We start from the raw sequence: 12635 nt of genomic DNA, 5'->3' as shown, positions 1-12635 counted from the left end.
ACCTTTAGGCGTGAACAGGATGTGTAGTTCAAATGCCCAGTGAAGATTCCTTATATTGACACCCTTTAACCCTTACAATGGACATTGTACCAAGAGATACAGAAAGAACTATATTATATTAAAGAGGACACATATAAAGAAGAGAATTTTGAGAACAGAGAACACACTGGGTACTCACCAATTTTGAAACCTCTCTGCCATGAGAAACTAACACTCCGAGGCTTAAAATGAATCTTGTCTCGATGAGTATTGGAAACTTTTCCAATAACTTTATCGTCACGAAGGGACTCTTCAATTTCAAAATCCATTGTAGCAATTATCCTTCGCACCCTCTCTATTGGTTTTTCTGTTGAAATAGAGCTAGTTTCAACAGAAACATTGGTTTAAATACCAATAAATTAATTCATTTAATTATGAAACTAATTGTAGGAAACTAAGGAAACTTTTTATAAATTCTCCAAGAGAAATAAAGATGGTTAACAAACAAAATTCCTTTACAAGTTTTCCCATGTCAATCCCTGATTTAAAGATTGATATAGATGAAAAATTCATATCAAATTTATTTAACATAATATATAGTAGAACTCATTAAGAGTTAGTATAAATATTTAAATAATGTTCACTTAATAATGGCCACAACCAAGGAAATTATTCGCACCTCCAGCATGTGAACTATTGCCATCTTTCTGGTCAACTGGTTTTTCTGCACTCTGCTGGCTGCGTCTTGTGTTTCTTCTGTTAGAAAACACAGGAAATTATTAATGCTCTGAAAAAAACAAAAATAGCAAATTAATGCCAACACTACTAGTTTTTAGCCAATATTTAAACTAATATCCGCAAAGTTAAAGGAACTTGTGTGAATTAATATTTCAGTGTGTCGACCTGCTGTACCTGTATGTACAAATATTGACCACAAATCCATATTTGACAATTTTATCTAGTTCTCTTCTACAATTTAGTATTCTTTATGAATGCTAGTTATCAATTCAATCTCTATCTTTAGGTGTATATTTTCATCACTTGGCTATCTCCAGCATATTGAGATTTTTAATGAGATTAAACATTAAATATTCTTGCAATATGTATAAAACCAATAATGTGGGGAAATTTTACATTTTAGTATAATATCAAGAGATATTTAGCACAAACTGTCAGTGAAATAATCACTATGAAACAAAAAGAGCTTCAAGAAATTTTTAACCAAAAATTCACCATGGCCAATAATATTGTTTTCTGCTTTATAGTACGAGTCAAAACCGATTTGTTCTGCTGTATTGCTATATCACTGTTACTTTTACACTTTTTCTACCCAATATTTATCATCGCAAGGTCTCTTCTTGCATTTGCCGCTAGTAGAAGACTTCCACTTAATTCCCATTATTTGAGTCAATATGGTGACAGGATATTTATATTTTTAATTTAAATACCCAGGAATGGAAGTGTGAAAACACCTTTGATGTATGCTGATGATGACAATAAAGCTCAAGTGTGAGACTCCTTCAGAAGCAGGACTGTAAAGCATGCGACTGAAAAAAAAACACAGTAGAGCTGTTCAAATAGAACAACAACAAATGAAGGAACAGTGTCTGTATAATCTCAACATTTCACTTTCCAGATCTATAAACTTAAATAGTTTATATGACACAGTCCAATCATTCAATAAAATGCTCAACATATAATTTTGCATGAAGTCATGATGCTACTAATCTACTTAGTGAGAAGTACATTTTTACTCTAGAAAAATTATTGATAGCTCCTACAGGCAGCTTTCACAAAGATAACCATGCACATGCACAAATATTAACCTCTTTGTGATGCTTCAACATACAGTATTTAAGTACCTTACAATATAGGGTGTCGAGTGTAGCAAAATGTTTCTTTCTGAGCCAGACTCCCAGATGCTTCTACATAATCCACCCAGAACTCACATCACCCACCAGGCTCTCATCACTTTTTCCCCATCATGACAGGTATCTTTTGTCAGTCCTGGCTTTTATTTAGGTTGAGACAGCAGCAAATCTAACACAAGCCACCACTTTGAGCATCAGCTAGCTATAATTCAAGACCAGCCTTCATGGAGATCTTCAAGATCTTCATGAAGACCAGCCACCACTTCAATCAGTGGGGGCTGGTTAAAATCACACTGTCTCAGACTCTAAAATATGAAAGGGCCACTTGCAAAGTTACCTGTCATCATGGGGATAAAAGTCACGAGAGCCAGGTGAGTGAAAATCCTGGGTGAAAACAAATGAGTTGGCTATGAGAGCAACAAAGGGGTTATAGCCGAGAAATTTATTTTAAAATTATATATACCTGTACATGTACTGTACATTAAAAGCTAGACAAAATATTTTAATCCCTTCTAGGAGAGATCTGCTGACTTTATAAGCAAAGGCATCTTGGGTATCACACTTCATTTCACAGGGAGCATTACAGTATTATAATAATACTTGGATAAAATGTGCAAATACATCCTTAAATTTAAAATATTTAAATAATATACAATAATGGAAAAATACTGATATCTTGACTACTGTATTGTCCACAGCGCACCTTAAGAAGGGACTCTCCGTTGGGTTTATTACAGGAGAATAATCGCTCATGGAGGACTGTGTGGAAAAGGATCTCTCAGGTGGTATGTGGACTGAGGATGATGAGGAAGAAGACCTGCCAAAAATGTCACAGACTATTAATTAAAATGCAGATCTATTGTTGGCAAACTTCTGGGAAATATAATTACGAATAAATCAAGAATTTATGAAATATCCATTAATAGATCATAACATACATCCGAGCAAAAACAAGGCATGTTAATACTACATGTTGCTTATTAACTACAATACCAGTATGTGGAAATTTCATGCCATCCCTAGGATATAAGGTAAAATTTAAATCTGCATGGCTTAATGATATTGCCATTAACCCTCTAAGTGGTATTACTTTGGGAGACTCAGTCACACTGCGGTTGGTGAGAATTCCATCACCAAATATAACACCGGGTTTTGTTTTTCCCCACTTACCCATATCTAACCTTGCATTCTGGCAGTAATTAGTTTTCACATAATTCCAGCTGAATGTAAATACCGGTAGTTATGTCATGTGTATTTTAGCATTTGGGAGGGGGGGGGGGGGGGAATAATGAGACTTTAAGGACTGTTAGCAGCACAAAGGTGTAGCACGGAATGGGTTAAGCTAAGCAACATAGAGAACATGTGGTTAGTTCGTTGACCCTTTATAAAACAGCCTGCACCAATTTGAATTTTACATTACCAAAAAATTCACAAGCAATTGTACACAGTACATCAGCCGTGTTTCTCTGCAAGCTTCAGCTGTGCAACTACACACTATGAGAATTTCATGCTCTTTTGTAGCTTGTTGCAAAAACAGTTACCATTAGCATCATACACTATAATTTTGTTAATAGTTCTATATATGGGATGGTGCAGAGTGATGACATGTGGAGTCTTTGGTGCGGCACACTTCACTGACCCCCTACTGTTGTGTACACATTTAAATATGGTTATTTTTAACACATTATTTTGAATAACCGTAAGTAGGAAATTATAAGGAGAAAGCACCAAGCCATTATAACAAAAGGGGTATGAGGATAGGGATTTAGGATAAGAAGAAGGAAAGAAATGGTGCCCAACCACTTGGACAGTCAGGGATTGAACGCCAACCTGTAAGGTAGGCCATCGCTCTACTGTCCATTCCAAGTAGTTGTTTTGCCGACAAAAACCTGTAAATATGCCACACCTTCTACTCTGCTTGTCATACCAGTGTTGTCACATCATGTGAGGTTAACAATTCAATAAAGGAAAGCAGTTCCATAACATATATGTTAATAGCATCATAAACACCCCCCCAGGTAGCTTTCTCAGGTAACTTGCTTTGCTGGATATCCACCAATCATAACCATCTACATTAAAATTATTTGCAGCTTACTGTACATTAACAAATTTGCTATATTAAAGAAGCTGGTTATGTCCTTTGTAGAATTATTTTTAATATACAAGTATATGCTTTGTAAGTAAAGCCACCAAAAACAAAAAGTTCTTTTGAAAGAGATGCATTTTACAGTACCTGAAGTGTCTGGGCAGAACTGGGGTTAGAGGAGTCCCTGGTGGTTTCACATCTGGAGCCGTGCCAATGATATACTCACGACAGCTTTCAATTTCCATTACAAGTTGCTATGAGGATAAATTGGCTCGGTAGTGATTTTGTTACATCTTACAATTACAACTATGTCAAGTTTCTTCAAAGGTAAACTGGCATGGTAGTTACCTTTTAATCTTTGGAATTATTTTAGAATTTTAAGGAGTATCTAATAAACTATAAATTTGTGAACAGAAAACAAAATGAATGCAGCAGTATTATGATCACTTTACATCATTACGTTAGCCTTTGAATGACAAACTTAATAATAAAAAGACAAGAAAATACATAAACTTATGACAGCAAAGTTTTACAACAAAATAAATAAAGTTATTTTAAAATTATTTCATTTTGAATGATAAGTTGCCTTCTAATAAAGAAAACCAGACTACCATAAAGCCCCATCGAACACTCCTAATAACACTTATATTATTAATCTGGAATTTAAAGTATAAATTCAAGCAAAGATACATACATTAACATAAGAAAAACAATAAAACAAAAATAAAGGCAAGTAATGCTTTAGTGTGTTAAATGATACAACACAGTTTCTATGTATGAATACTTGTGGGGAAGCCCAGTGCAACTGAGGGTCAAGCTGTCCTAATCATGTACTGTATTATGTACTGTATTACCTTTTCTCAAGAATTTTCATTCCTTTTTTTTATGAAGAGAAAAGATGTTTCCTAGCAAGCAATTAGGCTAAACAATGTAGCAAGAGATAGCATAACTAGGACAAATTTAAGGCTAAACTGACATAAAAAAAAAAGCCATTGAGAGGCTGGAAAGCAAGGAGGCTGGGGGGTGGAGGTCAGCATTGGTTTTCAACGAAAAGGCATAAAAAAACATTTTAATGTTTATTACCTATACAAGGAAAATGAGCTTTGAGGGCAAAGAGTCTTGGAGAAAAATGTGTGTTCTATAACATAGGGTTAAGAAAATACCCTAAATTTAGTGAAAATAATAATAATAATAATAATGAAAAGTACTATTTGAAGGTTCACAACTGGTCCAGAATGTAGGTGTACTGTAGTGTAAAACTAATGAGGTTCTGTTATACAATATTTCAAGAAATTATAATAGAACAGTAATTACAGTAAGCTTCATCTACTATACTTTGAAATCCTAAAATTCAAACCCAAACAAAATTTGATTTAAATTATTATCTCCAATGAATCCAAACACATTCTAGGATAAACAGGAAAGGATTCTGATATATAGGAAATCAAAGTACAGTACTTAAACCATTATTTTCTTGTTTATTCTTATTTGAATGATTCAGAATGTATATTTTCCATGTGATTTTGGAATTCAGATTACACACGATTTGGAGATCTATTGTTTGTGCTAATCAAACAAAATTAGGCATAGAGTAATAAACAAATATCTATGTTTAATCCAAATCTCTGCTAAATCTGTCAGGAATCTGGTCCTAACTAGTTCAGTTAAACAGGACTTTGTTGTGTGTAATCCAGGAATTATGCAGGCAGCAACACTTAGCAACTCTACATTTCAAAAAGCAAAATTTTGCCAATTTGTAAATACGGTAAATTTGGAATAACTTTTTTTCTAATATTCACTATTACTTTTTGCAAGTCTCTTGGACATTAAGCAAAAATTTATGTTTGAATAACATTAATTCCTGGGATAGGAATATATTCTTTGAATGTAGTGCTGAGAGGGGCAAAGTGATAGGTAAACCTATACAGTACCTGATAGTTTAGAAATAAAATAATTGTCTCCGGTGTTAGTAAAACCAAGTAAGACACCAACCTGAAAGTTGCTTTCCTCTAAATGTTTTGTATTATGCGGATCACAAACAAACACAATGAACTCCAATCCAGGATTTGCCCAGCGTGGTCTACTGCCTTTTCCGCGTGAATAATGAAACTGGACAAAATTCATCCACATACGTGCCAGACTGACTAACAGTGGAGCAACACGAGCTCGGTGTTCACCCGTGACTAATCTCGTAACTTCTTTGTGATACTGAAAAAGTAATAATAAGCTATATATTGGCATATTAAACAGTATTACACACTTTTCCAGTGTAATTAAATTTCCAGTTAAAATTACATTTCCAATGTAGTAAAAGTTCTCAAAACTTTGTGAAAATATAGGTGGCTTCACAACCTTGGTATCCTATTTAGTGTTAATTATATGACAATTTTTTGTTAAGAGATGGGTAAAATTTAAATAAATTGTCCAATTGCACTTAAACAAAAATTTCATGTAAATAATAAATAAGTGGCATACCTCAAATCCAAACATATAATACTGATGAACAACGTCACGAGTAACAAGTCGGAGCTGACGACGCTCTGTCTCTTCTACATTAGGGGTGACTAACTCTAGATCTGTCATGCTCTCCACCTGCTTAATGTTCTTCAGGAGACTCTCGCAAAGTTCTAGTGCTTCATTCTGAAAACATTAGTTTGCACTTCAATAAATGGCATACCGAAATAAAAAAAATCCTCTCTCATAAACTATGTCCACCATCTTTTCAATTTATCTAGTTTTCAACTATGATTCTAATAATGTGTGTGTTTGTGTTAATAGTTTTGTAGAGTATAAAAATCCCTTGAAAGGATGAACTAATTCAGTTAATGCCAACTCTGTAAAATCCCACTTTTGTACTACGGTATTTAACAATCAATTTTATGCAAATTTGTATGCCAATGTAAATCCCCTGTATAAACAATATCATTTTTCTGAGCTCTGCATTAAAAACTTGCAGATCAACAAATATATTCTCATTTTCACTGAAAGCTTTTCTCAAAAATTATTACAAAATAATAACATATCCAATGAGACTTTTTCATGATGCCACTATTTTATATTGTACAAATCAGTTCACAGAAAAATATTGGTCAAACTCATCTACCATCTCCCATCCCTCCTTGAGCTATACAGGTACTGTACTTAACATTATGACCAAACCCTACACCAAAAGATGAAGAAATGACAAAGTTTCGGTCCATCCTGGACCATTATCAAGCTGTATGTGACAATGGTCCAGGACAGACTGAAACGTCGTCGGATGAAATTGTTTATGTAATAATCTAAGATGAGGTCTGATGAAGACCTTTTGTGCCCTCTGTAATGCTTTTGCGCTACCGCTCACAGGATGAGTATGGGATGCACAATAAACTAGCCGCCTTCGGCGGCAACAATCAACGTCGTAATTTCTTCATTTTCAGGTGTGTGGTTTGGTCATCATATCTTCAACCACGTTATTATGACTCATCATCTGCAGGTACTTGACATATTTCCAGTACGTCAACAATCAATAAGGAAGCTGACACTGACCATCGATAGTTTTTACGTCACGGAAAACTTATCATGCTAAGAGTTCATACTCTTGTTAAGAAGAAAATTGCTGAAGTTTTTGCAATTTTTAATCCAAATACATGTACAGTAATGCAAAACCAAACTTAAATGGCCAATAACACACATCCCAAGAGAATGAGAGCTCATGGTATTGACATAATGAATGCACATGACAGAGCACTGTCAAATGTCCATGTTCCAATAAACTTCCTATTGTTTTAATATATAAAGCACCTGCAATGAAGAAAAAAGTGTTACATGATGTGGAAATTTTCCCTAGGCAACTGGCAAAATTGCAATTTTCAATAGGAATGATAGATTCGTCTCAAATTCTACAATAGCAACTAGAGAAGTAAAAGGGTTAAGATCCTTAACAAATATTTTGCAGTTCAGATACACACTAACATTTGGAAATGCATCTCCACATAAAACTGGAATTTAACTGTATGCATCACACAATCTAACAAATTGATGGAAGGAATGTAACTAATTCATGGAAAAGTCCTCATCCAAACCTTGAGTTCATCAATAGAATGTGTAACAGCTTTGTTAGGAGCAGTCTGCTCATGTATTAGGGCCACAGTACCACCCATAGATCGCTGGAACTCTCGACGCACCGGTACTAACATTGTGCCGGTTGATACAATCAGCAGCAAACTTGTCACCTGGTAAATCAATGTATAATTATGTAAATAAGATTCTACAACAGCAGTGAATTCAAACATAACACAATGACAACCAAAATAAAAAAAATAATGTGAAGGAATCACCTTGTAAGAATGTTATGAAACTTTAACAGTTTGATGTGAATTTTTCATGCCCATTTCCTACGGCTCTACTTTGACAGATATATTCTAGTATTACCTGATAAAAGCTTCAGTCAGATTTATAGACCTGTCCTAACTCTGGTCTGCATCAATAGCATGGCTCAACATTACAATTAAAGCATCAATTAAATATTGATGAACTGCAAACAAAAAACTAAAATGTTATAAAACAATTCAATACTCTGTCAAAATTGTGTACATGCTCTCTCAGTACTGTGCTGAGATTATGCACACGCTCTTAAAGTTTTTATCTCATTCATAATGTGAGCATAAATGAATACAAAATTGCTTAGGTTATTCATAGAGGAAACATTAGTTTTTGTAATATTGTCCAGACGTGTTTCCAGTTTTTTAAATAAAATGATTAAAATTCTCAGAATGCAAAATCATATTGTATAATGAACTCCTCCTATCACTGGTTTTTTATTTATATTTTTATTTATATATACAGGAGTTCTTACATTCTTGTAAAGTCACTTGGCACACAGCATTTTAGGCAGGTCCTTAATAATCCTAGTTTCCCTGGCATACAGCCCGCCAAATCGTTTAACAACAAGGTACCCATTCACTGCTGAGTGAACAGAGGCTACAGTTAATGATTGGCGCCCAGTCTGGGTACGAACCCAGGTCAAATCGCTGGTGAAGCGCCGGGCGAGTGTTTTACCACTGTGCCAAGAGAACTACTGGTACTTAGTTGCATGGGTTGTTCTTCATAAGCTAATATGGGAGAATCATGAACACAAACTTGCATTAAGATTAGAATATTTTGGTTACAATCACTAAGCAGTCAGCAATATTTGATTACATTCACAAGTTAGTCTACATTTGCTTTGTAACATGCTATTCTGCAACATTTGGCTACAGTTACTTGGTAGTCTGCAACATTTATAAGCCATCCTTTTAGGCTTGGAATAGATGAATTGTTTTTGTTTAGGCTCTATTCTCATTAAGGTCTGGCATCAAGGCATACATTGTTCTCTTTGTCTCTCATCCTGAACTTTCATATCACAGTTCCATGTATTAAGGCTTGTGTTTCCAAGCTGCTTCACAGCGTTAAGGGCACATGATATGTAGAAATTTATCACTACCGTGGTATTTGTCTCAGTGATGTCATGCTCAAGGAATTTTGAAATCCAACAAAATATTCATGGCCAGCTACCTGCTGAGAAATGTAAACCTAAACTACTAGCGCGTGGTTTCAGGCTAACATTTCCCATTAGTCACATATTTCGGATGGGGCTGGGTGGTTATACCTGCAGGATACTGGTCTGAGTGCCGTGCTCCTGCATCCTACTCTTGTAGCCATCTTCAGTCACCACACTGTGGAGCATGTCAGTCAGTCACCACACTGTGGAGCATGTCAGTCAGTCACCACACTGTGGAGCATGTCAGTCAGTCACCACACTGTGGAGCATGTCAGTCAGTCACCACACTGTGGAGCATGTCAGTCAGTCACCACACTGTGGAGCATGTCAGTCAGTCACCACACTGTGGAGCATGTCAGTCAGTCACCATACTGTGGAGCATGTCAGTCAGTCACCACACTGTGGAGCATGTCAGTCAGTCACCACACTGTGGAGCATGTCAGTCAGTCACCACACTGTGGAGCATGTCAGTCAGTCACCATACTGTGGAGCATGTCAGTCGGTCTCATGTCATTCTTTAATTGTCACATCTCAGTCTTCCATTTTAAACTATCCTTTGCTTAGCATGAGGAGCAACTAGAAATAAAGCTTTGAATATAATGTATATGAAAAGCACCTTTCTGTGAGAACTTCAGCCACATTTTTTTTCATTTATCTTTCTTTTCTTCCTTGGTGGTCTGGATGTTATCTATCTTTCAATTTCAATTCTTATTTCTTGCAGGTAATTTTATATGTTCATGAAGTTGTCATTCTATCCACAGATTCTAGTTACTGTACCTTGTGCAAGAAAGTCAACTGTTTCATTTTCATGAAAATGCACAAAGCATTCTAAGACATCACATTTTCAAGGCAAAAATAATCCAAAAGGAAGACAATGCAGATTTGTATTAATACAATATATTTCACATAACTTACCATAACTCTTGAAAGCGTAATGGTGCAGTCAGCTGTTGGCTCAATCTCAATGATATCTCCATTCCACAACTTTGATAAGGTGTCGTATTCATCACATTTTATCAAAACCATATACAGGTAACCCCGTTCATCACCATCTTCGTGCTCGACTCCTATACCACCAACCCGCATGTCCAGTAAGTGCCATATGTATTCTCTCTTGTCTTTAATGCGCCCTGCCAGTAAGAGAATATACAGTTTAACAACCATATTCCAAAAACTATATCATATATGTAATGATTTTGAAAATCTCTTCTGATGAATTATGCAATACTTAATGCTAAATTACTTTCTAAGTATAACTGTGATTCAGATATTGCTTTTAGTTATTCCACTTCATTGTTCTGATTTGTAATGCTGGGGAAAATTTCATATGTTAGCTACCCTCTGAGGATGGTGAAATCTACACCATTATGCAGCTTCCTAGAGAAAAAATCAGACTCCCAAGCTGAAAACTGACTAGCGCATAATTAAAAATTCTCAACTTTTCCAAATTTCACAACAATCTGATGTGTTTTCAAAAACAGCATATGGCACAATATCGAGAAAAATAAAGGTACATTTAAAAATTCACTGCATCAGCCATTTTCCATTCATATCTCAATAAAATGCTGGCCTGACAATGAATATTAGGTACTGTCATTACTTCCATACCACAAATGTACTTTATGAAGTAGATTTCTGAGCTCACTAATGACCTAAAAGAGAAAATCCACCAGGGATGTGAGGTGGCACGAGCCTACGACCCCGACAGTGCCAGTCGCATACTCTACCACGGGACCACTGTTGACTTGTTTCATCGATATATATCACAGTGTAATTTGTGTGTTAATGATCTAGATGGCAGTAAAATTACCTTTCTTTTGTCTATTAGGGTATCTTGGTTAGAATAACTTGAAAAAGAACTAGGAGGGGCCCACGATGAAAGAATACATTACATCTAAAACAAGAGTTTAAACCACAAGAACCCATTTTGAAGTTATCACAATGCAAGATTATATATCGGTAATACAAATTACATAAAACACAAAACTTGCAGCAAGTAAATATGTTTGGTGCTAAAAGGACGTGGTCATGCTAAGCAAAATTTTCATCATGAAAGGATCTACTGTATTTGTTTAGATATTATATACGAACAATAGTTTTTACAATCTGCCTACTATAGCAAAAGTTAGTTAACATAGAAGGGAATTTCAAATAGTATTGATGATGTACATTAATATTTTGTTGTTCAATCAACATATAAGAAAACAACTGAGCACAAAGTGCAATGAAATGAACACTAACTAACATACGCTACTCTAATGTTTCAACATTACACACCTGGTACAAATATTAAATGGTTTAGACTATGGGGAGCTATGACACGAATGTGTCCAGTTTCTCGCAGCCTGCCCAACACAGCTGGTGGTTCCCCACAGAGGCAAAATTCTGAAGCAACTTCTAGGTCCTTCCGCAGCATTTTGGCCAGTCCAGCCGCTCGTAATGATCGTTCACGAGTCTCTGCAAGCAGCACCTGCAATGCTCTGCATCTCTGCAAAAGTCTCTTTCTGAAAAATAATTTATCACTTGTATTACTGTATTCCATAATAAAATATATATTACAATCCTCAAAATTATGTACCATTTAAACAAAATTTCATCAGCTCTATTACTAATCTTCCAATTTTCTTCATCAGCTCTATCACTAATCTTCCACACACCTGAAAATGCATCTATAAAACTCCTGTATGACCAAAATAAAAGAATATAGTAACCTCACTACAGAGAAACATTATTCATCTGATTATCATTGTTCCAAAGAAAAATTGAAATGATAATTAAGTCTGTTTTGTGGACAATCCAATGCAAGGCTATTTTGAGTTGGCTGCACCCGGGTCTCTCTTTTACTCTCCCCCTCTCCACCTTTCTCAATCAATCAATCAATCAATCACTAAAGTGACTGAATTACCCACTTCTGAATATCATCTTGTTCCATGTCTTCATCTTCACTCAAGTCATCAAGGTTCTCCAACGTGGAATCTTGCATGGCTGCCATCTGATCATCTATTCCAGTGTCAATAAAGTCCCCAACACTACAAAGCATGTGACATGCAATGTTACTGTGAAAAAGACAATAACAGAAGTTTAAATACATTTTTACATAGAGATCATCACTTTCAAATATTTTCCAATGACTCATGAGAGCTGATTGCTAAATAAGTTCCCAAAACAGAAAATGAAG

General features: G+C 35.4%; 1 protein-coding gene across 7 annotated transcripts in view; it reads right to left on the bottom strand.

Moving 5' to 3' along the window:
- Mekk1 (mitogen-activated protein kinase kinase kinase 4) overlaps positions 1-12635 on the bottom strand; it is a 58865-nt gene that overhangs the window by 34183 nt on the left and 12047 nt on the right. For all 7 annotated transcript variants that reach the window (XM_045726754.2, XM_069317654.1, XM_045726755.2 and 4 more), the window contains 10 exons: positions 12367-12513; positions 11735-11961; positions 10373-10587; positions 8001-8150; positions 6412-6576; positions 5929-6144; positions 4084-4190; positions 2554-2667; positions 659-735; positions 179-346 (listed from right to left, as the gene is read on the bottom strand). In XM_045726754.2, the coding sequence (XP_045582710.2) occupies positions 179-346; positions 659-735; positions 2554-2667; positions 4084-4190; positions 5929-6144; positions 6412-6576; positions 8001-8150; positions 10373-10587; positions 11735-11961; positions 12367-12513 (1586 nt within the window). The remainder of the gene's footprint in view (positions 1-178; positions 347-658; positions 736-2553; positions 2668-4083; positions 4191-5928; positions 6145-6411; positions 6577-8000; positions 8151-10372; positions 10588-11734; positions 11962-12366; positions 12514-12635) is intronic.

This window comes from Procambarus clarkii, chromosome 88, assembly GCF_040958095.1.
Source record: "Procambarus clarkii isolate CNS0578487 chromosome 88, FALCON_Pclarkii_2.0, whole genome shotgun sequence".
NCBI lineage: Eukaryota > Metazoa > Arthropoda > Malacostraca > Decapoda > Cambaridae > Procambarus > Procambarus clarkii.
This window is presented reverse-complemented; position numbering and strand designations above follow the sequence as displayed.